Source organism: Durio zibethinus, chromosome 5 (genome assembly GCF_047325235.1).
Source record: "Durio zibethinus cultivar Kanyao isolate XHJ-2024 chromosome 5, ASM4732523v1, whole genome shotgun sequence".
Classification (NCBI taxonomy): Eukaryota; Viridiplantae; Streptophyta; class Magnoliopsida; order Malvales; family Malvaceae; genus Durio; species Durio zibethinus.
The window spans coordinates 27,637,633-27,661,250 of NC_143166.1; the positions used below are offsets into that span (position 1 = coordinate 27,637,633).

The 23,618-nt window shown below is 29.9% G+C and overlaps 1 protein-coding gene and 1 pseudogene across 1 annotated transcript; both read right to left on the bottom strand.

Annotated features, from left to right (window-relative positions):
• Nucleotides 1–1,848: 1,848 nt before the first annotated feature.
• Nucleotides 1,849–3,822, bottom strand: LOC149518881 (uncharacterized). Its single transcript, XM_089761495.1, has one exon. It carries the CDS (start codon nucleotides 2,908–2,910, stop codon nucleotides 2,059–2,061), a length of 852 nt encoding a protein of 283 aa, XP_089617621.1. The 5' UTR covers nucleotides 2,911–3,822; the 3' UTR covers nucleotides 1,849–2,058.
• Nucleotides 3,823–4,661: 839 nt separating this feature from the next.
• On the bottom strand, nucleotides 4,662–21,371 carry LOC111282988 (lipoyl synthase, mitochondrial-like; annotated as a pseudogene).
• Nucleotides 21,372–23,618: the final 2,247 nt, after the last annotated feature.

The window sequence follows — 23,618 nt, forward strand, 5'->3', positions numbered from 1 at the left end:
GGTCGTCCATACGTAAAGCCGTTGTGAAGGTTTATTATAAGAAAAAAAAATAAAAATATATATATATATATATATATATATATATATCATATTCCGGCTTACATGACCATAAATTCATGCACCCTCTGAAATCGGGTCATAGCCCAATGCAAAGAAACGGTTTTCTTCTATTTTCTGGGAAGGCACTAAATTGGGGCCGAAAGCCCCAAAGGCTTTTATTGCACCTTGGGGGCAAAAAGCTCTTTGAGCCCATCCTGAAAAGATTGGAAATTGGAAAAGTAGTGCCGACAGTCATTTTTTTCATTTTCCTTCCTTTAGTTACTGTTTACTACTACTGAAAATTTATTATGTCACGAAAGAACTGTGGAAGGAGAATGGATTTTAGCAATGCAACAATCAATATTCAATATGCATTTTTTACAACTAGTAAGTACTAAAAGCACAACAATTGTTAGTATTATTTGTTTCCCTATAAGAGACCCAAGATCAAAAGTTTTGACTTATCTCCTATCCCTCGTTTCTTGTTTTGATGCTATAATCTTGAAAATTTTTATAGTTAATTTCAATAAAGGTTTTGTAGTGCAATAATCTATGAACTTAAAAACTATTACTAGTAGTTACTACTATCATTTTTTTGTTGATATATCAATATAAATTGTGATATAATAATTTTATATTTTATATATGTTTGATATGAAATAAATTATCATAAATATACAAATTATTAATATACAATGTCCTACCCTTTTAAACAGTGAACTGCCTAATGCCTGTCTTCTTCCATGATCAATAAACGTTTCAAAGAAAAATGGAAAACACATTTTTAACAGTGGCTTGAGAGTCAAGATGCTATGAACGAAATTGCGCATAGCAAAAAATTTCTTAAATCAACTTTCATGTACTGACATCACCAGTTATCAAAAGTCCAAAAAACCCTAGCTCGAAAAGCCACACTTCCACCGGGCAGAACTTTTATATAAAGTTCTTCGGATGTTTTATTTTCATCAAATCCTATTAATTCTCGAATGATAAAAGATTTAATTTTTTTAAAATAAAATTTTAATTTTAAATTTTATGAATAAAAAAGTAAATATTAAAAAGATTTATTCCTTTTACAGAATCTAACTCAATTCGATTCTTAAATAATCGAAGTTTAAAATGATTAACGAAAAATATTTATAAAAAAGAAATCCTCTTATTGAAACTAAAGATGTTTAACTTGAAAAAGAAACTACTCCCTCTACCTACTGTTGCTCTTGATTTTTTTTCCTTCTTTGCATTTGGATTTCAATCAAGGCTTAATCTTTTTCTTCATTTGAATTATTAAAATTTTAGACTTTTCCTTAATAAAAAGGATTATATTTAATACATTGTTAAGAAAAATATGATTTACTTTGAAATTTTTATTGGTTTTTTTTTTGTTTTTATAAAAAGGTATATATGTTCAGAGTTTTTATTTTATGTAATTTTATTCGTTGTTAACATTCGTCTTTTTTTTTCCCGAGCATTTGATCTCATTTATATGAATTTGTTTTTGTGCTGATTGTTACCTTAAATTTTCGTTTTATAAAGTTCTACAATCAACCCATTTTTTAAGGTACTTACAAGCATGTTTAAAAGTCCTTTCAGGTTACTCTGTGTACGAAAAAAAAAAGCGGACAATGATGATGCAGTGTTAACGGCTTGATAACTTTTAATTGTTTACTGATTAAGATCATTGGACAGATGTCAAATTTTTATTGAAAATTTTGAAAAAATTTGCCTATAAAACTTCGCCTAAATAAAAAAAAAAAGGACAAGAAGTCCGTGCCCTCCTCTCACTCCAACAAAAAATAAGAGGAGAAAAAGAAGATGATGCCTTTGTAGCACCTTTTAACTTGCATGTGTATCTAGATTAGTCACAAGAAAACTCTTACCAAGAAGGGTAAAATTAAAGATTTATTCATAAGCCCCACAACATTGTGATTAAAGATTAATCACAAAATTTTGCTCCGGACTAAGCAGGCAACAACAAGCTATTTCCACAAACAAGAAAAACAATTTTTTTTTCATCTTTTTTCATAAAAAGATGAAGCACTCTAAGGAAACAAGAGGGTTCTCAAGTGACTCAGTGCACCGCTGCTGCTCCAACACGTCCCCGTTTCCATCTTCCTCTCTCTTACTCTGGCCTTCCACTGCTGCGGTACCAATAGCCTTGCTATTGGTTTTTCCAGTTACCGTCGTAGGACTCTTCTCGACGGCACCCCTACCCACTCCACCGGCTCTTCCGGTTCCTGGTGACCTGGACCTGGACCTGGACCCCGCGTTACGCTGCACAGTCCTCACCTCACCTAGTACCGTTCCTCGACCACGGGCCTTCTTCTCTGGTGATGGGTCCACTCTAGCTCGTACACTGCCAGAGTCTCCGTTACTATGACGCTTTTTTGTTACCTTTGCTGGAGACATGTGTTTGACTTCTCTGTTCTCTTTGCTCGTTGCTTCATCTTCTTTCAGGCCTTTTGCTGCTCTAGCTGACGTCGTCGTTGTAGTTGTTGTTGAGATGGTTTCCGAGATGCTGTAAATCTCTGAAAGTTGAGACAGATCGGATGTTTCTTGCTGATAATGTTGTTGTTGATGTTTCTTAATTGGACTTGAAACCTCTGTTTGGGTTTTGGGTGGTGAGAATAGAGGGATTTGGGTGTTCTTTTCTTCTTGTTTCTTGTGGAGTATGGGTGTTTCTGAAAGCACCAATACTTCTTTTATTACAGTTTCTTCTTCTTCTTCAGGAGGAGGTGGGGTTTTGTGAGAATGTAGGATCGGAGGTTTCAGTGGTGAATGGTGGGGTTTAGGTGGGTTTTGGTTCTTTTGATCGGCTTTGCTAGTGGCGATGGCGGCAGCGGTGGTGGTGGTGGAGCTAAAGCAGCAGCCCATCTTTGGTGGTGAAACGTGAAAATGCTGATTGTAGTAAGGGTGAAGGAATGGAATTATGGAAGAAGTTGCATTAGGTGGGATTTTGATTTTTGTTTGAAAATCAAACGCTTATCAAAGTCATACGCAAGCGTTATCTTTAGTACTACCGCTAGACAACTGACTACTAGTGAAAACTAGACACAGAAATTTGAAAGAGGAAATTGTGTACAGCTAGAGCGACGGGCCAAAAGGACTGGCCTGATCAAAGCCGAGGGCATCCTAGACTGGCTATTGGCTAATGACCAAGTAGTCTTGGTGAGCGATTTATAAGTGTGAAGTTACTAGAATTACTACTATAATGAAAAAAAAGGTTGTGCTATTGGGGATATAGAGGGTTGGCACTTTAGACTGAATTTAGAGAGCTTTATTGGGAAATTATAGGAGGGTGAGGGGGTAATGAAGGATACAGCTGGACAGTGATTATTATGTGAAGGGAGTGCGTTGAAAGAGGGAACTGTTTATATTACTTTCGAAATGGTATTAGGCTGGGCAGTACGGAAAGACTTTGAAAATTTTGCTTATAATTGTGATGTTTGGAGGCTAGCAATAGCATGCATCATGGTTGGACCCAGTAGCCCAAGGATGCTATTATTCTACCCTTTTATGTATCAGAGCCCATTTGCTAGAGTTTAAGAACACGACCATGACCACCATTGTTGGCGGCCAAGTTGCATTGTGAAGCCAAAATCCACCATCATATAAATGGTTTAAGCAAATATTCTGTTCTCGAGGTTAGCTTGGTGCCCCTTCTCTTTGACGAAAACAAGCAGCGAAGCACAAGGTTTTTCTAATAGAAATTAGAACTGTGGTTCACCCAACATCTACACTTCAATCGTGGAGAACAGGACATCCTGACTGCTTCGTTTTTCCTTTATTGAATCACTAGCAGCCATGAAAAACCAAAACCACGAGCCCCACATAGGCCACGTGGTTTTAATTGATTAGGATTACGTAGCATCCAGACAACAGCATCCATCCATCAACGTTGTCCGAGGCCCTTGACAGGTCTTGTGGCAGGTCTGTAGCAACATGCAAGCTATCTGATTGACAGGCGCACATCTACTGTCAATTAATATTGGACTAAGGTTCAAGGTTTCCCAAAAATTTATAAGCAGTAAGGGTCGTGGGACGAATTAAATGAATTGAACTTGAGTAAAATGATTGATCAGAGAAAACCAATACTGTAGCTGATAATTAAAACAAATGGAGTCTACAGCGGGAACAATTTTGAATCAGAACTGTGTGGCAGATCCTGGGAGCACTAAAATCTCAGGTGGCTCCAAGCCATTTATCTTTTTATTTTCTTCCAACTAAATCAAATTCCCTTGGCATTGCTAAGGCACATTAGCTTGACATGGGCAAGCATTACCCAAACAATATCCACAGTAAGTTAATGATACGTTGCAGAAGAAAAATAAATACTTTAAAGGAACAACAATCAAGAGAAACATCTTCAGGGAGGCCAACTCTTGTGCTGATCACTTGGCTAGAATCGGGCCCTCCATTGGTTCCACCTTTATTGGTTTGATGAACCACCTTCTAGTTTATCTCCATTGTTAATGGCTGATGTAATGGGAATCAAGTTTCCCAGAATTGCTATTTTGTAATGCCCCTGATGGGGTTTGCGTTTGTTTTATGCACCTTTAATTAACACCCTCCCCACCCCCCCTTCCCCCCCCCAAAAAAAAAAAAAACCAATCAGGAGAAAAGAACTATGAAGAAGAAGCAGCCCAATGAGATTCTATCATAGATTTGTAGAATTCTCCTGCCTTGTACGATGACGTTACCATAGGACTAGATGCCACATACCGAAATCCCTGACCCATCCAAAGACGATATTTAATAAGAAAAATTCACGCAGATTCACAGTTCAATGCAGATGTGGAAATAATTCTTGGTTCAACTATGATGATAATACATTCTTTAAAAAGTATTATACCTCCAAGTAATGACATAAATGGCTGATGCAATATTCTGGCCAAAAAAAAAAAAAAATGGACTAATGCAATAGGAAGACATCAACATGGTATTGCAAACATAAATAACAAATTAACAGGATATTTCAACAGTATATATTACTAAATGTCTGATATAGCATGATTGTGTCGAAAACAAAAACAAAATAAAAATGCTAAACTTTAGGTCTTATTGCCAGATAAAATGTCAAGGAGAAGCAACAATAGAAAACAATGAGTTTGTTTAAGCAAGCAGTGGCAACACATTAACCAGATACCTTACACTGAATCTATCTTGGACAAACATAAAGAAGGAAGAAAAAATTTAACTTGCATACAGGCAGAGGACTAAAAGACATGAGATCACTGAGAGCAGACTGAAAATAAATCAAATAATAGTGCAGCCTACAGCGCTTAATCACATATATCCCAAGAAGCAAACATTTTTCAAATACTTTCAGGAAGCTCTCCAACAACCTTGAATGTATGAGAGTACCAGTAGTACAAATTATTAGAATCCCGATTTAGATCCGTTTCTGCAATCATTAGAACTCATTAACTGTCAGCTGCAATCATGGGTGGGTAAGGTGTTTTAAAAGGGGAAAGCAAAAAGAAAAGTGGAATGTGTTGTATTGTCATCTATTCTACCAGTTTCATATCCCGATTTAGATCCGTTTCTGCAATCATTAGAACTCATTAACTGTCAGCTGCAATCATGGGTGGGTAAGGTGTTTTAAAGGGGGAAAGCGAAGAGAAGAGAGGAATGTGTTATATTGTCATCTATTCTAACATTTTCATATTCCGACTTTAGACCCCTTTCTGCAAAAGCACTCAAGGACGATGGGCATAGCAACTAAACAAGGTCTGCTTAAAGACAAGACCATTTTTCAACAGGTAATCATAGTCAACTAAATCAAGCGCAAACTATTAAGATGTGTTAAAACTTAAAAGAAACTAGATAGATGAATTGGTCAGACATTCAATTAATCAAAGCAGATATGGGGATAATTCATGAAGAAAACTATAAGTTTTAGAATGAAACATCAATCCATACCATTTCCATGCCTGGAGTTTGATACTTCTCAAAAGCCTCAGGCGCAATGTATTCTGATACAGGCGTGAGGCGCTTAGATGGTCTCATATATTGACCAAATGTCATCACATCAACACCTGCTGCTCTCACCTTCTCCATTGTTTTTCACAACTTGATCAGGTGTTTCCCCACATCCTAACATTATCGAAGTCTTGGTAAGTGTTCCAGCCGGAGCGTAGTCTTTGGCCATCATTAGAATATCCAAAGATTGCTTAAAATTAGCACGGTGATCACGTACAACCCTTTGAAGTTCTTCAACAGTCTCAATATTATGAGCAAAGGCATCCAGTCCAGATTTCGCAACTTTCTCTACACAACCAGCATCTCCCCGAAAATCAGGAACTGCACAATTGAAAATAGTGACGGTAACATCAGCTACAATTTAGGAACTCAGACTCAATGAGAAATTATAAAGATGCAAATGAGCAAAAAAAGCTCCTTATTGCAATTTTATTCATGTCAACTATCATAGCAGCGTGAAAATGAATCCCCTACCAAATCATAACTGCCAAAACTTGATAAGCATTTTACTTCTATAACGCCCTTTAATTATTAAAAAAAAGAGCAAAGCTTCAAAGTTCGAAGTCATAGGACATGCCAATAAGTTAACAATTAATTAAGCACAAGTTTAAAAGGTGTAAATGGGTTCTTTGTTAAGGAGAGAAACCGTTACAAACAAGCAAAATAAGATATGCCAGGAGTTGGTGGAGAGGAAGATTGAGTAGACCTTGAACTATTGAGTGCAAAAGCAGGTGGTGGTGGATGGTGAAGTAATTTTGAGTAGGGAACAAAATTAGGTTGAGAGAAGAATTTAGGAAGAGAGAATTATATAGAGAGAGAGCTTGAGAGAAAGTTATGAGAAATTTGTTAAAGTCCAAAAGACCCTAATGAATTGTGAAAACTCTTATTTATAGATTTCAAGAATAGGAATTACATATCTTGAGTAATGAATATGAATAATGGTGAATAATGAGAGAATTGACTGTTACAAAAGACGTTAATGTATTGATTAATGAGAGTTCTATTAGCTTTTGCTGATAGGTATCATGAATATAGAAGTTCACTATATGTTCTAAATGAAAGAAAGAAACACTTATACTTTAGGGAAAGGTTAAGACAAAACCTCTTAACTATCTTTATATTTGATCCACCAAGCTAAGCTTTTCAGAATATCCTAATAGTGAAATTAACCCAAGAATCTTGCCATATTCCAGAGTTATTTTCACTTCTTTTTTGGGTGAAGAAACATTAGGTGAAGTGTCTTTTGTGGTATAACTCTTAGTGAAGCAACTTGTGTTTCAAGAGTTTTCAGTAAAGGTGTTCATTTTGTTTGTTAAGGAAGTTGTTTCGAAGACATCTATTCTATGAAGGTGATATACCATGAACGAGTTGTTTCTTGAATAATTGTTCCATAAACAGTTATTTTGTAAGAGGATAGTTCTATAAATAGCTATTCCATAAAATAACCTTTACTAAAACAATCTTATCACATGTTTTGACTTATCCTTAATTTTAAAAACTTTAAAGTAATTTATAAGAATAAAATAGTAGTAACTAAAATCAAGTATTTACATTTTGCTCCCTACGTAAGAATTCTTAGTATAAAAAGTTCTCATACAATAGTATAATTAAAGAGTAAAATTAAAATATAAGATATATTTATTCTCATAAGTTTAAAGATGAATGATATAAGTTTGCCCCCTACATGAAAATTCTTAGTATAAAAAGTTTTCATGTACTAGTATAATGAAAGAGTAAAGGATGAATAATGTATGCTTCATTCAAAGATATGCATATTTTGATTACGCATTGCGTATGGGCAGGTTAATTGCCCTTTGCATGAAATTTCTTTAATAAAGATCAAGGAATGTTCCATGTTGAAATAAATATATTTTAATGTTATAAATCAAAGAATTACTTGATAGACAGTTGTGTTTTTAGAAAAAAAAAAAAAAGAATTATAAAAAAATCATTGATGAAAGTGTCTCTTTAAAAAAATAATAGAATTATTAAAAGGAATCTGAAAGACAGTGTTTCTTTAAAGAAATAAAAATGTTATTAAAAAAGGAATAAGTAATGAGAATTTTTCTCCAAAAATAGGAAAATTATTAAAAAGAATAGGTAAAGTAGTGTTTTCCTAAAAATGTAAAAAAATTATCAAAAGAAATAGGAGATGAGAGTGTTTCCTAAAAAATAAAAAAATTATTAAAAAGAATAGGTGATGAGAGTGATTCCCTAAAAAATAAGAAAATAAGTAATGAGAGTTTTTTTTTTTAAAAAATAAGAGAATAAGTAATGAGAGTATTTTTTTTTTTTAAAAAATAGGAGAACAATTAAAATGAGTACTTTCCTAAAAATAGTAAAACAAGTAATGAAAATGTTTTCCTAAAAAAAATAGAAGAATATGTCATGAGAATACTTCTTTAAAAGAATAGGAGAACAAATATTATAAAATAAATCAAGTATTGTTTAGGAGAACAAGCAATGAACATCAAATTTTCTTTAAAAAAAAATTCAAGATAACCAAAAGGCACTTGACAAATTGAATCTTTTTTTTTTAAGAATAGTTATACTCATGAATTGTTTCTTAAAATGATATGCTAGCAGTTTGGGACCTTTTTTTTTCTTTTATAATGGGAAGAGTTTCGTAGAGTAATGTATAAGAATCACTTTTTAAAGAATGATGAATGAAAAATTCTTCATGGAGAACACTATATTAGAAGTGTGTTCAAGGAATACCTTTTAAATAAAAATATTTTTTTTGAATGCTGAAAAACATTTTTTGAAACAATATAGAAGAAGTTCTTATAAGAAAAACAAATGAGTACATCATAAATTTTTTTAAATACATTTTAGAGAGTGTATAAAAAGTGGCTTTTGAAGTATCGTGTTGAAATTTCTTTTTTATTTTTTAAGAATGCTAGGTAGCAAATGTTTCATAGGTGGATTTTCTTTGAATTATTCATAAATAAATAAGATATATTTCTTGACAATCACTTCTTGAAATGTAAGAAACATTCATTATAAGAATGCCAAAAATATACTAATAAAAAATTATAAGTGAAAATAATTCTTGGAACAACATATGACAATTTTATTTTTAGGAATCATCATTTAGATGTAAAAAGGTGTTTTAATATGGAAGTATAAATAAGATATGCTTGTAAAAAAAATGATAGGAAATGAGAACTATTTCATAAAAAGCATCTTTTAAAAAATATACATGAATATTTTGAAAATACTTTTGAATAATAAAAAATAGCTTTTATAAAAATAAATGTGGGCTTTTATAAAAATAAATGTGGAATACTTATTAAGATATCAAGAGAGTACATCAAAAGAAAATTAAAAAAAAAAAAAAGAATTGCTTATTTGAGTAATGCATGAAAAATATATTATAAGATAATTCATGAAAACTTATTATGAAAAGAAATTTTAAAGTTATGCATGAAATTCTCTTATTAAGAAGTACCTTTTAAAATGAAACACAATTATTTGCTAAATGTTTCTTAGACACGTAGCAGCAAAAATAATTTTTTATGATGTTATGGTGATGAATATGATAATAGGGTTGATGATGCATACTCTCTTTATACTAATGATGTTGTTGAAAAAGATGATGGTGAAGTTGATACTAATAATGTCAAAGTAGATAATTCTAGAACTTTAGTTGATATTGATGCTGAAACTATTTAGACTTAACTTGTTCAAACCGTTATTACTTCTAATATTACTTTTCATGTTTATTCTTCTCCAGTATTATGACATAAGGACGTTGTTAGTGTTTTTGGTACTTTTGAAATATGATCTGAGAATGTTCTAGCTAGAGTGGATTTTCATGGTTTTTCTATTCTATCATAATATGTGAAGTATTTAGACTATATTTATTAGAAAGAGGGTGAACTTTCGAATACCTATATCTTTCAAAGTAAAGATTTATCTCTTACACTTTGAATGTTTTAAGAAAAGTTTTGTTGATTGTAGATGCTGCATTGTCTAATATTTCTTTAGAAAAACTACGATTGATGTTGTAGTTTATAGATGATGCTTTGGAAGTTGGATTCAAGTTTGGGTGTATTAACACATGTATGTCTAAAGCCAAAGCTTTTCCTTTTATAGGAGTTTAGAAAACTAAAATAGAAGCAAAATTGGAAGAGATTACAAAAAAAATTATTTCGCTTAAAAAAGAATTAAAGTTATAGAGAGATTGTCAAATTAAGTTATGGAAGAAATTGGAAGCTATTTCTCAATTTAGAAAGACTAACTTTTCTCCAAGAAGCTACAGTCAATTAGATCTTCTTTTGTTGTTTTTTTACTTCAACATTTCTCTCTTTTTGTTTTTTTTTTTTAACTTTTCTATCTTAGTGTTGGTTGAACACTTTTTTTCTTTATTTCTCCATTGCTAGTAATTGTTCTTCATTTCTACTTATATGCGTCTAAGGAGAATTTTTCACAACTTTACATTAAGAAAAAATGATTTCTTAACTCAATGTTCAGGAGATTAATTCAATCCTTTTAGAAATCATTAAACTTGCAGTTAGTAGCATCAAGAGAAATGATTTTCATTATAGTACTTAAGAGATTAAGGCAAAAAAAGTAAGTGATAAAGTTGCAGCCAATAATTATATTATCAATTTATAAGAGAGAGATAATTCTCAACTTGATATCAATAGAACTTATTTGATAATAAATATAAATAATAAAGTTGTGGTCAAAGAATAAGTGATATAGCTACGGTCAAAGAATAATTTTTAATTTGGAGATAATTCTTAACTTGATACTAATTAGGTTCATTTGATAGCAAGTATCAACAATAGAGTAGCAACCAAATAATGAGCAATAAAACTGTGGCCAAAAAGTGATTCCTAATTTCATACTGGGAATGTGTATTCTCAACCCAAAAAGAAAGAGATCAAACTCCACTATGTATTTAAAGAGATTTTTTTTTCAACTTAGTACCAAGGAGATTAATTTGATTCAGAGCATGAATTATTAAATTGCGGCCAATAAAAGTGGATTCAACACAGCAGCCATATCAACTTTGTATTTCAATTTGATTTTAAAGATTAATCTCATGTACAATTAAAAAAAACTTTCAACATAATTTAGGTAAAAAGATAGATTCTCTACTTGATTATAGAGAGTTTAACTCTCAAAATCCTAGAGCATCTTTCTTTTTTTGCCTCTTCATCTAAGGAAATGTCTCTTCTACCCAAATAAGAAGAATTTAACTTTACTCTCTTTCAAGGAATCAACTTCTCTACTTGATACGATCAAAACTATTCTAGCTTCTCTTCCTTGTTATTAGGATGGAAAATATGCTAACAAATTTAAAAGTGCTTGAGACTTGATAACTTTCAACCGAATAATAGATATATCAAATTTTTAAAGAGAAAAAAGATCATCATAGTTAGCATGAATTATTGCATTCACAAGCCCTTGAGGATTCTAATAAGTTAGAAGTGGATTATTTGAATTTAATTGTTTCCAATAAGCACTTCTCTTGCTTGCACCTTTAAATGAAATATTTTATGAAGATTTTTACATTCAACAAATAGATGACCAACTGTTCGATGATAGTCACAATACCTTGGGTTGGACTTTTTTTCTATTGTTGGTGTTTGTGAAACATGTGGTAGATTCACATTTCGATCCTTAACAATTCTTGAAGTAGTGCTTTCACATTGTTTATTAAAACTAAAAATGGTCGAGAGTTGGTATCATTATCTTGTTTTTTTTTTTTATTATCTCTTTTAGGATGCATATTAGGATGAGAAGGTTCTCTTCTTTGTTTTGCTTCTTCTCAAATTATATTCATTGTAAAAACATTCTTTCTAAAGAAATGATTGACTCCTCATTGTCTAAGAACCATATTGTTGGCTCTTCTTACAACTTCAACCAAAATAGCAAAGGTGGGAATAGGTAAATTCTCTAAATGCATCTTATATTCATTAAATATTCCTTGGATACATACTTTCATCAATTTTTTCTCATTATGAGAATCTTGAATGTCCAACACTCCTTTTTTAAAGTGTTGCATGTATTCCATAAGCTTTTTTTGTGACTTTTGATGTTCTCTTCCCAAGTCAATTAGAGTAACGTTTTCTTGGGTAAAGAAAAACTTTTCTCCAAATATCGTACATATCTGACTCCAAGATTTAATAAAACCATATGTAAAATTGACATACTAAGTGTACACCTTTTCAATAAGAGACCTAAAAACTTCTTTCAACTTCAAATTATCATCAAATCCAGCTACTCTAAGAGTTTTCACAAACTTATTTACATGCTCATGAGCATCTTCAATCTTGCCGTCGAATTGCTTAAACTTAGGACTTGTATAATCCTTAAGATATGGCTTAGCAACCACTATAGTAGGATAAAGTAGCTTAAGATCAAATTCAAAAAAGTTTAAACTCTTGTTTTTCCCTTCAACCAGCTTTTAAAATTTTTCTTTTGTGACAAAGCTTTAAGTTGTGGTTGGAGGAAAAGTCATAGTAAAAGTATGGTAAGTTGAGGTGTTGTTCACACCACGATTAGGTACGTTTGAAGTATTTTTTTCATTGCCATTTATAGTAGGGAAACCTTATTGGAAGTGTTTCAATTCTTATTAGTAGCAATTTGGGCTTAAGAGGTTATGGCAATGAAAGATGTAAACTGAAAGATAGTTTCCTCCAACTTTTACATCATTTCTTAGGAAGTTTGAATCATCTTCATTAGTTTTTGGATGTAGATAGAGGTCTAAGCATTTTTGTTTCAAATAAAATCTTTCATTTTTTTTGGCAAAATAAGATTAGAAGTTATTTTACTTAACACAATCACTTCTCATAGTGGAATTGCCAAAATGTAAAAGAGTTCTTTGTTAAGGTGAGGAAGCATTACAAACAAGTAAAATAGGATATGTCAAGAGACAACAAAAAAAAAGATTGGAGCAAACCTTGGAGTATTGAATACAAAAGCAGGTGGTGGTGAATGGTGAAGTAATGTTGAGTAGAAAAGAGAATAAGACTGAGAGAAGAATTTAGGAAGAGAGGATTATAGAAAGAGCTTGACACAAAGTTATGAGAAATTTACTAAAGTCCAAAAATCCCTAATGAATTGTGAAAACTCGTATTTATAGATTTCAAGAATAAGAGTTACATATGTTAAGTAATGAACAAGAATAATAGTGAATAATGAGAGAATTGGCCATTACAAAAGGTGCTAATGTATTGGTTAATGAAAGTTTAATTAGCTTTTGATGATAGGTATACTGAACATAGAAGTTCATTATCTATTCTAAAAAAAAGGAAAAAACGCTCATATTTTAGAAAAACGTTAAGATAAAACTTTTTAATTATCTCCATATCTAATCACTAAGCCAAACTCTTCAGCATATCCCAATAGTGAAATTAACCCAAGAGCCCTACCATATTACGAGGTTAGTTTCACTTTTTCTTTTGGTAAAGTAACATTCGATGAAACGTATTTTGTGGAATAACTCTTAGTGAAGCAACTTGTGTTTCAAAAGTTTTTGGTAAAGGTGTTGGTCTTGTTCATTAAGGAAGTTATTCTGAAAATAGCTATTCCATAAATGTGTTGTTCTGTAAAGGAGTTATTCTCGAATAGTTGTTTCGTAAATAGCTATTCTGTAAAAAAGTTGTTCCATGAATAGTTGTTCCATAAAATAACTTTAACTGAAATAGTCTTACACCTATTTTGACTTATCCTTAGTTTTAATAACTTTAAAGTAATTTATAAGAATAAAAAATCTATAACCAAAATCAGGTATCTATATTTTTCTCCCAACATGAGAATTCTTAGTATAAGAAGTTCTCATGCACTAGTACAATTAAAGAGTAAAATTAAAATATAAAATGTATTTATTCTCATAATTTTTAAATACAAATGATTTAAGTTTGCCCCTTACATGAGAATTCTTAGTATAAGAAGTTTTCATGTGCTAGTATAATGAAAGAGTAAAGAATGAATAATGTATGCTTCATTCAAAGATTTTTATATTTTGACTGTGCATTGGGCATGGGTAGTTTCATTGCCTCTTGTATGGAATTTCTTTGACAAAGATCAAAGAATGTTCCATGTATGAAATAAATAAATTTTAATGTTATAAATAAAAAAATTACTTGTTAGACAATTGTATTTCAAAAAAAAAGAAAGAAGAATTATAAAAAAATATCATTGATGAAAGCATCTTTTTTTTAAAAAAATAGAATTGTCAAAAGGAATATGGAATGACAGTACTTCTTTAAAGGAATAGAAAAGTTATTAAAAGGAATAAATAATGAGAATTTTTTCTAAAAAAATAGGAAAATTATTAAAATGAATAGGTAAATGAGTGTTTTCCTAAAAAAATAAAAAATTTATCCAAAGGAATAGTGATGGGAATATTTCCCTAAAAAATAGAAAAATTATAATAGGAATAGTTAAGAGAGTGTTTCCCTAAAAAATAAGAAAATTATTAAAAGGAATAGGTGATGGAACTATTTCCTTAAAAAATAGGAAAAATAAGTATTGAGAGTATTTCTAAAAAAAAAAGAGAATAAGTAATGAGAGTGTTTCTCTAAAAAAAAGAAGAACAAGTAAAATGAATACTTTCCTAAAAATAGTAAAATAAGTAATGTAAATATTTTCCTAAAAAAATAGAAGAATAAATCATGAGAATATTTCTCTAAAAGGATAGGTGAACAAATTTTTTAAAAATATATTCGGTATTATTTAAGAGAACAAGCAATGAACATAAGTTTTTTTAACAAAAAAAATAATCAAGATAGCTAAAAAGCACTTAACAAATTGAATAACTTTTTTTTTTAAAGAATGTTTTTATTCATGAACCATTTCTTAAGATGATATGCTAGTAGTTTGAGATTTTTTTTTATAACGAGAAGAGTTTTGTAGAGTAATGTATGAGAACAACTTTTTAAATAATGATGAATGGAAAATTCTTCATGGAAAACACTTTATTAGAAGTGTGTTCAAGGAATACTTTTAAAAAGAAAAATATTTTTTGAATGTTGAGAAATGAAACAATATAGGAGTTCTTATAAGAAAATCATGTAGATACATCATAATTTTTTAAAATACATTTTAGAAAGTGCATAAGAAGTGGCTTTTGAAATAGCATGCTGAATTTTTTTTATTTTATTTTTTAGGAATGTTAGGTAATAGATTTCTTAGGTAGATTTTTTTTTGAATTATACATAAATAAATAAGATATATTTCTTGACAATGACCCCTTAAAATGTAAGAACATTCCTTGTAAGAATGTAAGAGATGTATTACTCAAAAATTATGAGAGGAAATAATTTTTGGAACAATACATGATAGTTTCATTTTTAGGAATCATCATTTAGATGTAAAAAAACATTTCAATATGGAAGTATGAAGGACCGATGCTTTAAAAAAAATGATAGGTAATGAGAAGTGTTTCATGAACAGCATTTCTTAAAAAACATGCAATGAATATTTTGATAATACTTTTGAATAATAAGAAACAACTTTTATAAAAATAAATGTGAAATACTTATTAAAATATCAAAATAGTACATTGAAAGAATTTTTTTTATAAAAAAATTAGAATTACTTATTTGATTATTGCATGAAAAATATATTATAGGATAATTCATGAAAACTTATTATGAAAAGAACTTTTAAAGTTATGCATGAAATTCTCTTCTTAAAAACCTTTTAAAATGAAACACAATTATTGACTAGGTGTTTCTTAGACAAGTAATGGCAAAAATAATTTTTTATGATATTGTGATGGTGAATATGAAGATAGGACTGATGGTGCATACTTTTCTAATGCTAATTATAATGTTGAAAAAAAAGAGGGTGAAGTTGATGCTGATAATGTCCAAGCAAATAATTCTGGAATCTTAGTAGGTATTGATACTCAAATTGTTCAAACTCAACTTATTCAGACCATTGTTGCTTTTGATATTATTGCTCATGTTTCTTTTTCTCTAGTATGAAGACACAAGAATGTTGTTAGTGCTTCTGATACTTTTGAAACATGATTTGGGAATATTCTAGCTAGAGTGGATTTTCATGATTTTTCTCTTCTATCACAATATGTGAAGCATTTAGACTATTTTTATCAAAAAGAGGGTGAATTTTGTAATACTTATATCTTTCAAAGTAAAGATTTTATCTTTTGCACTTTGGATATTTTGGGAAAAGATTTGTTGGTTGCAGATGCTCCATTGTCTAATATTTCTTTAAAAAAGTTATGATTAATGTTGCAGTTTATGGATGATGCCTTGAAATTAGATTCTAGCTTGGGTATATTGACATATGTATGTCTAAAGCCAAAGCTTTTCTTTTTGTAAAAGCTGAGAAAACTAACGTAAAAGCAAAATTGAAAGAGATTACAGAAAAGATTACCTCGCTTTAAAAAGAATTAAAGCTACAGAGAGATCGTTTGATTGAGTTATGGAAGAAATTGGAAGCTATTTCTCAAATTAGCAAGACTAACTTTCATCCAAGGAGCTATATAGTCAATTAGATTTTTTTTTTTGTTTCTTTACTTCAACATTTGTTTATTTTTTATTTGAAACTTTTCTATCTTAATGTTGGCTGAACACTTTTTTTTTTATATTGACATCTTTTCTTTATTTCTCCATTGCTAGTAATTGTTCTTCGTTTCTACTTATATGCATTTAAGAGAATTTTTTTGAACTTTACATTAAGAAAAAAGTATCTCTTAACTCAATGTTTAGGAGATTAATTCAATCCTTTTAAAAAGCATTAAAGTTACGGTTAGAAGCATAAAAAATGATTTTCATCATAGTACTTAGAGATTAAGGCAAAAAAATGTAAGCAATAAAATTACTGCCAATAATTGTATTATCAATTTATAAGAGAGAGATAATTCTCAACTTGATATCAGTAGAGCTCATTTGATAACAAGTATAAACAATAAAGTTTTAGCCAAAGAATGAGTGCTATAGCTATGGCCATAGCATAATTTTTAATTTGAAAATAGTTTTCAACTTGGTATTAAAGACTTTCATTTGATAGAAAGTATCAACAATAGAGTAATGGCCAAATAATGAACTATAAACTTGCAGCCAAGAAGTGATTCCCAATTTTTTATTGGGAAAGTGAATTCTCAAAAAAAAAAAAAAAAGATATCAAACTCCACTATGTATTTAAAAAGATAATTTTTTTCAACTTATTACCAAAGAGATTAATTTGATTCAGGGCATGAATTGTTAAAATGAGATTAATAAAAGTGGATTCAACATAGTAACCATATCATCATTATATCTTAATTTGATTTTGAAGATTAATCTCATTTACAATTAAAGAAAACTTTCAACACAAAGATAGGTTCTCTACTTTATTCTAGGAGTTTAACTCTAAACCCGAATCAAAGAGCATCTTTCTTTTCTTGCCTTTTCATCCAAGGAGATGTCTTTCCTACTTGAATAAAAAGAGTTTAACTCAATACTCTATTTTGAAGAATTAACTTCTCTACTTGATGGAATTAGAATTATTCTAGCACATTTTCCTTATTACTAGGATGGAAAATGTGTTAACAAATATGAAAATGCTTTAGACTTGATAACTTTCGATTGAAAAATAGATATATTAAACTCTCCAAAAAGAAAAAGGATTATCATAATTAGCAAGAATTATTGCATTCACATGCCCTTGAGGATTCTTATGAGTTGAAAGTGGATTATTTTGAATTCCATTGTTTCCCATAAGCATTTCTTTTGCTTGCACATTTCGATGGAATATTCTTTGAAGATTTCTACATTCAGCAAGTGATGATCAACTGTTCGATAGTAGTCACAATACCTTGGGTTGAACATTTTTTTGCTATTAATGGTTGTGAAACATAGGGTAGATTCATATTTCGATCCTTAATCCATTCTTAAAATAATGCTTTCACACTATCTATTAGAACTAAAAATGGTAGAGATTTAGTATCATCATCTTATCTTCTTCTTTAATTATCTCTTCTAGGATGCATATTAAGATGAAGAGGTCCCTTTTTTTCTTTTGCTCATACTTAAATTGCATTCATTGTTGAAGCATTCTTTCTAAGGCAATGATTAACTCTCATTGCCTAAGAACTGTATTATTGGTTCTTTTTTCAACTTTAACCAAAATAACAAAGGTTGGAATAGGTAAATTCTTCAAGTACACCCTACACTTATCAAACATTCTAGGGATACATACTTTCACCAACTTTTTCTCATTATAAGAATCTTGAATGTCCAACACTCTTTCTCAAAAGCATTGGATGTATTCCATGAGATCTTCTCATGACTTTTGATGTTCTTTTTGCAAGTTAATCAAAGTAACCTTTTTTTGGGTAAAGAATAACTTTCTCTAAACATTCTACACATTTTACTTCAAGATTTAATAGAACTAGGTGTAAAATTAACATACTAGGTGTACGTCTTTTTAGTAAGAGATTTGAAAATTTCTTTCAACTTCTAATCATTATCCAATCTAACTATTCTAAGAGTTTTCATAAACTTCATTACATGTTCATGAGCATCTTTGATCTCATCGTTGAACTACTTAAACTTAATACTCATATAGTCTTTGGAATATGGCTTAGCATCTACTCTAGTAGGATAAGGTAGCTTAAGATCAAATTCAAAAAAGTTTAAATTGTTGTTCTTTACCTCAAGCAACTTCTAAAGTTCTTCTTTCATGATAAAGCCTTGAGTTTTGGTTAGAGAAAAAGTCACAGTAAAAGTACTAGCAGCTAAGGTGTTGTTTACACTAGGATTAGGTATATTTGGAATATTTTCTCCGTTGCCATTTGCAAGAATGATAACCCCATTGGAAATGTTTCCATTCCTATCAGTAGCAATTTAGGCTTGAGAGGTTGTAGCATTGAAAAATGTAAGTTGAAAGATAATTTTTTCTAACTTTTGCATCTTCTCTTAGAAAGTTTGAATCATTTTCATTAGTTCCTGGATATAGGTAGGGGTCTAAGTATTTTGGTTTCTAGTAAAATTTTTCTTTTTTTTTTTGGCAAAGTAAGATAAAAAATTATTTTACTTAATGCAATTACTCCTCCCTAGTGGAGTCGCCAAAATGTAAAGGGGTTATTTGTTAAAGTGAGGAAACATTGCAAACAAGTAAAATAGGATATGCTGAAAGATGATGAAGAGAAAGATTAGAGCAAACACTAAAATATTGAGTGCAAAAGTAAATGGTGAAGTAAGCTAAGTAAGGAAGAGAATAAGGTTGAGAAAAAGATTTAGAAAGAGAAAATTATAGAGAAAGAGCTTAAGAGAAAGTTATGAGAACTTTGCTAAAGTCCAAAAATTCTTAATGAATTATGAAAACTCCTATTTATATATTTCAAGAATAGGAGTTACATATCTTGAGTAATGAATAGGAGTAATTGTGAATAATGGGAGAATTGGCCATTACAAAAAATGTTAATATATTTTTTAATGAGAGTTTAATTAATTTTTGGTGACAGGTATAGTGAACATAGAAGTTAACTATCTATTCTAAAGAAAAGGGAAAAACGTCATATTTAAAGGGAAAGTTAAGAAAAAATGTCTTAATTATCTCCATATTTAATGTACCAAGCCAAAATCTCTAAAAAATCCTAATGGTGGAATTAATACAAGAACACTATCATATTCTGGTATTGTTTTCACTTTTTTTTCAATGAAGTAACATATGGTAAAGTGTTTTTCCTAGAATAACTCTTAATGAAGCAATTTGTGTTTTAAGAGTTTTTAGTAAAGGTGTTGGTTTTTTCCTTGAGGAAGTTATTTTGAGAATAGATGTTTCATGAAGGTGTTGTCTTGTGAAAGAGTTGTTCTTTGAATAGTTGTTTCGTAAATAGTTAGTTTGTAAAAAGGTTGTTCTATGAATAGCTGTTTCATAAAATAATCTTCACTGAAATATTTTTAACACATATTCTGACTTATCCTCAATTTTAATAACTTTAAAGTAATTTATAAGAATAAAATATTAGTAATCGAAATCAAGTATCACAACAGGTAATTGATACCCAAGGTTTCTATAAATATATTAGGCTTCAAAGCTTTCAACTTCTCAACCAATTTCAAAAAATGTCCATTCTCTTAATTAGCCAAATCATCTTGGTTCACTCTTGTAATCACCTTGCAATCTAAACCCCATAAAGCAATTGCCTCTATAACATTCCTCGATCATTATGATTCGACAAAGGCGGCGTACGCAATGTCATCACATTGTAAACCTTTAAAAATCATAAAAAATAAAAAGGATTTAAATATTAGTAAATAACATATATATTTTTACATTAGTTAAAAAAATAATTCACCTGTAACTACAAGTATAAGTATCACCTAAGATCATCATGACAGTAGTAGTGATCCCAATCTTGCCATCAGACTAGCACTTACTGAGATTGGGGCTTCGAGCTTCTTCGCAAATGATGTGGAGTTTTAACTACCTTAACTTCTTTTTAATCTAAACGTATTTTTCACCTTCAAAAATAGATTCTCTCATCTATTTGGGTTTAGGAAATGGTTTTTCTTGGTCCGGACTTCAACAAAATACTGGTTATCACTTTGGAGGCTAACAAAATTGGAGAGGGATGGTGATTCGATAGTAAGGCAAGCTCCTTCTAGGGTGGAGGGAAATCAAGTTTACTAGTAGAAGATTTGATTATGGATGAGAAGGGCCTTGACTTTGTGGTAGATGATAGGGCGCAAGCTAGTGAAATAAAATAAGATTGCATCATTTTTCCTCCCTTTCTCTTTAGTTTTCCTTTTGCTTTTTTGTTTGATTGTCATCCTTAAGTGAGAGAAAGATGGTGGGAGGAAAGGGATGATCGGTGATGAGCACTTATCATTGGTCAGTTTTCAAATAATAGAATGGGCTACCCATTTCCTTTAGATTGGATTTGGTTTTCTATTGGGCTTTTAAAAAGTTCCTGGAATGAAATACTCTCGTAAATATTTTTATTTTATCATATCTATGAATTTTGTAGAGAATAGAGAGATTTAGGCCTGTCCATGTCATCCATCATTTTTTTTTTATTTTTTTTAATTTTATTGGTGATGACATCAAATCAATATTTTTATCTATATACTATCTACATCAATAACTTTTGTTTTCCTTTCTTTCTTGATTTTTTTAAAATTTTATTATGATGAACATCATATCAATCTTTTTATCTAATTAAATCCAATACAATAAATTTTATTAACTTTAGAGCTTTTTAGCACATCTTTATCATTCTTTTTTTTTTTTACTTTTTATTTTTCATATTATTTTTCTCTCATTCTTTTCTTTCATGTTAAATCAAAATCAAACTTTTTATTTCCCACACACTAACCCCTTATAAATTTTTTGAAATCAAAAAAGGAAAATTGTAAAAAAAAATTATTTTTGCATTTTCTTTTTTACTACCTCACATCTTCTTTCATGTCTTATCTAAAAAATTGTAAGCTTTTTAAGAAAATCCTATTGAATTTCAAGATGAGTATCGAGGGAAACTTATTCAAATCTTTTTCTTTCAAAAGGCTTATAACAAATCTTTTTTCTCAAAAAACCCTCCATCATTCTTTCAATTTTTAGATTGTGACCTTAACTTTCTAAAGATGAACTAATATCACAATTACAAAGCCATCAGTCGTGGCAAATACTAGGTAAAAACCATTCATTCTCTCAAATTTTGTAATTTTTTTCTCAATTAAGTTAAATTTTTTTATATTTTTTTATTATTTAAATTTCTAAATATTTTTTTATCGATTATATATAAAGGAAGGAAGAAGAAGAGATCTTTGTATTTCAAAATTGAAAACATTGATAAAATGACTATTAACCTTCTAGAATCAATCACTTAAAACATACTGCATTTTCAAGTCCATGCTTTTATGAGAACAAAGCTTGGATGAGAACATTGCTTGGATAGAGTATCGCAACAACACTGATAGTAAATTTGGTGGTGTAACTCTCCATATCAAGGTAATAACTTTGGCTTTTTTGTTTCATATTTACTTTTTTTTAATGTCAGTGTTTTAAAATTTAAGAGTTACTTGGTTTTAGTTTAAGGTGCTTAAATTTTTAGTTTTTTTAACATTTGTGTAGTCGTTCGCTCTTGGGGTAATGTTTAGTTTGAGCTAAAAGTGATTAAACTTTGGATTCTTTTTTATTCATTTTAGTTTTGATGGATTCTTATAAAGAGAGGAAAAAGATTAATTGGAGATTTTTTTTTACTTTATTGTATTCAATTTGTGGATTTTTTGGGGTCAATCTATGGAATTTGGGAGTTTGATTTCATATATTTCTTTTTTACTCTGGTTTTAGCCATATTTGTACCTAAAATTTAAGTTATAGTGTTTTGGTAAAGTTAGATGACATATGTTGATACATTTTTTTTTTTTTATAGGATATTTGAGTACCTTAAGCTTAGAATTATGCAAAATGTTTTTTTTTTTATTTGTTAAGGATAAAATGATGTAAAAATTATATATATGATTATTCAGGTTAGCAAGAGGCATAGTTGGATGTGTATGGATCTTTATGTCTTTGCAACTTCATATTGCATTACTTGGAATTATTATTTGCTATGGGTTTTTAGAGAATCCATTATTTGCATTACTTAAGATTTGTAGAAAAAGAGTGCATGAAGAAGGGAAATAAAAAAAAATAGATTCTACTAAAGTCTAAACTTCTCCATATCAAGGTAATAATTTTGGTTTTTTTTATATTTATTTTTTTAATGTTTTAGAGTATTTTAGAATCTAAGTATTACTTGATTTTAGTTAAAGTTGCTTAACTTTTGAATTTCTTAGAGATTTGTGGATTATTTCACTTTTGGGGAATTATTTGGTTTAAGTTGAATGCGATTAAACTTTGAATTCTTTTTAGTCATTTTAGTTTCTATAGATTCTTATGAAGATATGAAAGTGATTAATTTATGTTTTTTTTTTTGCTTTTTCATACTGAATCTGTGAAATTTTATGAAGGTGAATTCATATATTTTTCCCTTGATTTTAGCTATACATTCTCCTAAAATTTAAGTTATAGTATTTTGGTAAAGCTAGAGGACATAAGTTGATAAATTTTTTTTATAAGATATTTGCATAACTTAAGGCCAAAACAATGCAAAATGTTTCCCATGGGTGGTAATAGAATTGATTAGAGCTGTCAAGAAGAAAATGATGTAAAAATGATATGTGATATGTATGTGATTGTTCAATATGGCCAAGTTCATAGTTGGATGTGTATAGATTTTCATGTCTTTACAACTTCATATGATATTACTGTGGATTATTATTTTTTCCAAAAGCAGACACTTGTAATCAATGAGTGGAAAGAAAAAGCTGGGTATGAATATGCAAGTTTCCATTCTCTATTACTTTGACTTAGAAAATGACATTTCAATTAAACAATCACACTCAAATAGATTTCTAAGAAAATATCCATGATTTTTAAATTAGTTTCAAATAACATCCTAAGTCTTTTACATATTTATGTTAGCAACAATGCAAATATTCATGCTTCTTATTGCCAATACATGCTTAATTCGATGGGTTTTCATTTATTTGTGGGAAGAATTGATTGTTGAAATAATCAAGTGGTTGGTTGATTTTAATGTTGTTGTTGGATGTGTTATAAATAGATTAATGGCTTGTACA